Source organism: Triticum urartu, chromosome 4 (genome assembly GCF_003073215.2).
Source record: "Triticum urartu cultivar G1812 chromosome 4, Tu2.1, whole genome shotgun sequence".
NCBI classification, from domain to species: Eukaryota; Viridiplantae; Streptophyta; class Magnoliopsida; order Poales; family Poaceae; genus Triticum; species Triticum urartu.
This window is the reverse complement of record NC_053025.1, coordinates 527,224,095-527,228,612: the sequence shown is the minus strand read 5'-3', so window position 1 is coordinate 527,228,612 and position 4,518 is coordinate 527,224,095. Positions and strand designations below refer to the sequence as shown.

Sequence of the window (4,518 nt, the reverse complement as noted above, 5' to 3'; positions counted from 1 at the left end):
GTTACACGAGGGCATTTATCCACGGCGTTACTAAAGAGCAACGTACGTATGCAAAACGAAAGCAATAATGGGAATAAAACAAGTTTATTTTCCATTTATTTATTCATTTTTCCTACGTCGCCGAACGGAATTATGCAGTCATGCATGAGGAGGTGGCTTTTGGACGTTGGCGCCCATTGTGTGAGGTGTCAGTTGGAGGGATTTACGGGGGGCTCAGCTCCATCCGAAAATGAGTTCGTATAATAGAGAGCGAGGAAGCTTCTTCCTCCACGCTCATATATATCCCACTAGCACAGTGCAGCTCGTGCCGGACGAGAAAGAAGGACGGAGGGAGAGGCAGTTAGGTCGCTGAATCTGGTAAGTGACCCTATCCTCTCCATGTAACTCTACTCTGAGTTCTTCGATGGTGTTCTGGGAAATACAGAGGTTTCATCATTTTGGTATGGCCAATCTGGTTGCGAGGGTTGAGTTCGAACCTCAAATCATTTTCTTCTTCTTTGATTCTCCATAAGCGCTGGTCGTTTGAGTAGGGAGTAGGAAAATTTGACTGAACTCGTCTTCTGTCTTGTTCTATGCTCTTGTCTTCCTTTTCTTTCTTTTTTCAAAAGAAGTCATGCTTTATGTTATAAAAATCTTCACTAATGCTCAACAGTAGTTTAGCCTTGGTTTGTTATGGAAAAATGGAGTTCAAAGAAACCTGTAGAGCGCACCCTGTGGAAGTCTGGGTTAAATTGAGGAACTAGTGAAGTTTTATGTGTTCCCTTTGAGAAGTTTTCGTTTGGGGCATGCGTTTGAGAAGTTCTTGGATGTTTACCTCTCGGTGATATGATAGATCATAGATGTTCATCCATCCATTATCCCCTTGCACGGAATTACCAGTCTTGAGATGCACCAACTATATTACTAACTACCCAAATGCAAATTTTCCATGGTGCAGTTTTTTACAAGTTGACTGTGTTCTTGCAGAACGGAACACTCTGAAACGCCCACGCCCTGACTGCTCAAAATCCTCCATTTAACCCCTACCTCAAATTTGAGCAACTTCGGTGCAAATTCTCCGAGACATGGGCGAAATTCCCGAACCAGAGGTTCCCAAGCCCACGCCGGAGCCGTCGTCGTGGCTCAGCCTGAGAGTCTTCTACCTGCGGCTGAGCAGGTGCGAGGTGGACGAATCCATGCTGGACACCCTGACCATCACCCACGCCCCGCTCACCTCCGACACCGTCCTGGAGGTGAACGGCGACAGGCCAAGAAGCACCGGCAACCACCACGGCCACGTCTCGTGCCCCCTCCGCAGGGACCGCGTGGACGCCGCGTCGCGCGAGGCCTCCTTCGTCAGCACGGCGACCGTGAGGATGGCCGGGAGCGTGCGCTTCGAGGTCCGCGTCGGCGGCGGCGAGAGGCTCCTCGTGGGGATCATGGAGATGTGCGACGTGGCGGAGGAGAAGAAGGGGTGGGTCATGAAGTGCCAGGTCGCCATGCAGCGGTGCTCGGGGTTCCTGAAAGGCGGCGGGGAGGAGGGTGCCAAGTCGCCGATGGTCGAGGTGTACGTGGCGAGCCTGTTCCGGGGCAACCCGGTCGTGTTCACCAAGGCGATGAAGCTGCGGCTCAGGAGGACGCGCCAGGTCAAGGCGCCGTTCATGGAGCCCATCCCCGAGTGCGGCGAGCACGCCGGCGACGACGCGAAAGAAACGCCGTCTGACCAGAAGCATGATCCACAGGTACGTGACGCCACAAATTTAGTTCCGTTTCATCGTCCTGGATTGATTGATTGCATTGCTGTTGCTGAAAGACTGAAACGCATGAACTGCATCTTGCGCGCAGGAATCGGAGTACAGGTGCTACAAGCCGGAGCCGGCCATGGACGACGTCGACTACGACAGCTTGTACATGGGATCGGCGGGGCTGGAAGGCGGGGACAGCGAGCTCTCGTGGTTCACGGCCGGCGTCAGAGTGGGCGTGGGCATCAGCCTGGGCATCTTCCTCGGCGTCGGCATCGGCGCTGGACTCCTGGCCCGTTCCTACCAGTCCACCTCCAGGAGTATGAGGCGGCGGCTGATCTCCGGCCTGCTCTGACTATGAACGGCGGCATTCCAGCATATCACGGAGCCAGCTGGGCACAGCAACTCTGTTTCTCTCCAGACGTGACGCGCATGGAGATTACTCTGTTGTCTGCTGGATGTGTTTGTACACCCTTCTGCCTGTTATATAGAAGCACTAATATTGCTACTAAGAATGCTGCAGTCGTGCACTAATGTTGTGCTGTCACTTCCGGCAACTACGAGGCAGCTGCTTTGTTACATACATGCATGCAGACAAACGTGTCCTCAGTTGCCACGCCTGCGTATACTGCTATATAACACGAGATCATCGATTGTGCTGTTAAGAACAGATGCAATATCGTCCATCGTTTAGCCCGCTTCATCATGTTGATGCACGCTGAGGAGGAGAGCGCGCCCCTCCGCCGGGCCATCGCAACGGGGTCGTCGCCGTATGTGTTGGCCGCCGAGGCCGGCGGAAGCGCCGGAGAGATGGAGATGGGGATGCTCCCCGGGTACCAGCGCCTGTCGACCACGTGTGACGCGACTTTCCCCGACGACGACAGCGGCGACTACAGGGCGTGGCCGTGGGCGTGCCTGCCTCAAGCGGTCAGGATGCTCTGGGGGATACTCGCCCGTGTCGTGTGGAGGTGGAGGGGCGAAGGCGAAGAATCGGCGCCAGCACCGGCACCGGCGGCTGGGAATGGGAGGAGGCGGTCGTCATGGAGGCCGGACCCTGACGACCGGTGGCCGGTGCAGGGCTGGTGCTAGCTGATGTCGTTTTCTTCTTTGTAGCTGATGAAGGTATTGGAGACACATGGGATTCAGGGTATGTGTGTGCGTGGATTTTGAAGTTCATTCAGAAGGGGAAAAAAAACTTTTGGTTTGTAGTAGTTCTTTCATATATCTTGTTCAGTTGTTCTATGGTGGGATCCAGCCATCCAGGCGTTGTTCGGACAGAAATAAGACACTCAACCGGCCGCTCCAAACGCACTCCAAACGTTTGGGCTAACTAGCACCTCCATACTCAGCCCATATCTGGGATGGACCAGACGCTTTCGTACGCTCTGCCACGTCGACTGTCTCACGATGTCCGCACTCTTATCCCGACAAACACTTCCCCTTCCCCAGATGGCAAACTCTAGTCAAACTCACCCTCTCGCCCTCTTTGCTCGCCTCCCCTTCCCTTTGGCATGCCCGGGAACGGATCCGGCAGCTTGTCCGCCGGCATCGACTCGGCGGCGCTCGCCCAGAAGGACTTGAGCTTGTCCGTGCCGGACGACAAGGAGCTCGCGGTCCCCATTGCCCTCCATCGCTCGTCGATGGACAAGGGCAGGAGCTCCACCTCGACGATGTTGCCACTGGCCCAGGTGGGGAGGTGCAGCTCCACTCCACCCCGCAACCGCCCTACGTCATCCGCGCCTTCCCCAACACTACCAGTCCTGCTCCTCCCAAACAACGATGGGTCCTCGTGTCCGCACCTTCGAGCCCGCAGCAGCGGCGTCCGAAGCGCACATGAATCGCCATACAAGGCAAAGGGCGGCTCGGGCCACCTCCAGCCGCTCCGGCTGCGGGTCCTGCAGATCTGCGCCGGAGCCGTTGCCGCCCGCCAGGGACGACGATGAGTCCCTCTGCGATGTCATTTGCCGCTTGTACACCTTGGCAGAGACAGGCGCCCGCCATCGACGCCAAGAAAATGCAGTGGCGCTCAACATTGGGCTCGATGAGTCCGAGCAGGTGGCAAGGCAGAAGGAGGCGGTGGCGGAGAAAGCCACACGGCTTGCAAGGGAGCAGGTTTGCACTGCCTATCGCATGGCGGGGATCATCCCCTCCTCTTGGAGAGCGGCACTACTGATGACGACACTCTCCCTGCCGCCGACGTCTACGCCGAGGGCCCCTGTCGCTCCCAAGACCCCAAGAGGAAGTGCCCGATGAGCAAGTGGTAAATTCCGATGGCCTTGTCCGTTTAGTTACCTTTAATATATCGTTTTGGTTAAGTCATGAACTCCGGCGGTTCTTTTGGATCGGATTATACTAAACTTCGATCTCTTATCTATGTTCGATTGATATGTTTTATAAGGTGTATGTTCATGATTTGCAAGCTTTTATATGAATTTGGGGGCGGACATCCCCAAATTAGACAAGCACGGTTGTAGATGCTCTTATGTTGAATCGTATTGACATGTAATCCATTTGAACTGAAGAGGTGCAGACGTGGAACATGGATTTGCCTATTCGACCCTCAAGACCTAAGGGGACCTCCTGATTAGTGCTTTAGGCGCCAGCTCGGGGCGCCCCTATGTCTTGCATTCAGCGAGACAGGAGGGAACCCCTCGCATAAGTGGGGAACATATCTGGTGCACCGGGGCAATTGGTGCTACCGGTGCACCAGACCCCGTTGCACATTTAAAAATGTTTAAAAAAATTCAGAAAAAAAATTAGTGCACTGACACAACATCAATATATGTTGTCACAAAAA

The 4,518-nt window shown here is 54.8% G+C and overlaps 1 protein-coding gene across 1 annotated transcript; it reads left to right on the top strand.

Moving 5' to 3' along the window:
• The first annotated feature begins 200 nt into the window (after positions 1–200).
• On the top strand, positions 201–2,255 carry LOC125552452 (uncharacterized protein At1g01500-like). Its single transcript, XM_048716003.1, has 3 exons — positions 201–357; positions 967–1,721; positions 1,825–2,255. Exons 2-3 carry the CDS (start codon positions 1,065–1,067, stop codon positions 2,074–2,076), a joined length of 909 nt encoding a protein of 302 aa, XP_048571960.1. The 5' UTR covers positions 201–357; positions 967–1,064; the 3' UTR covers positions 2,077–2,255.
• The last annotated feature ends 2,263 nt before the right edge of the window (positions 2,256–4,518 follow it).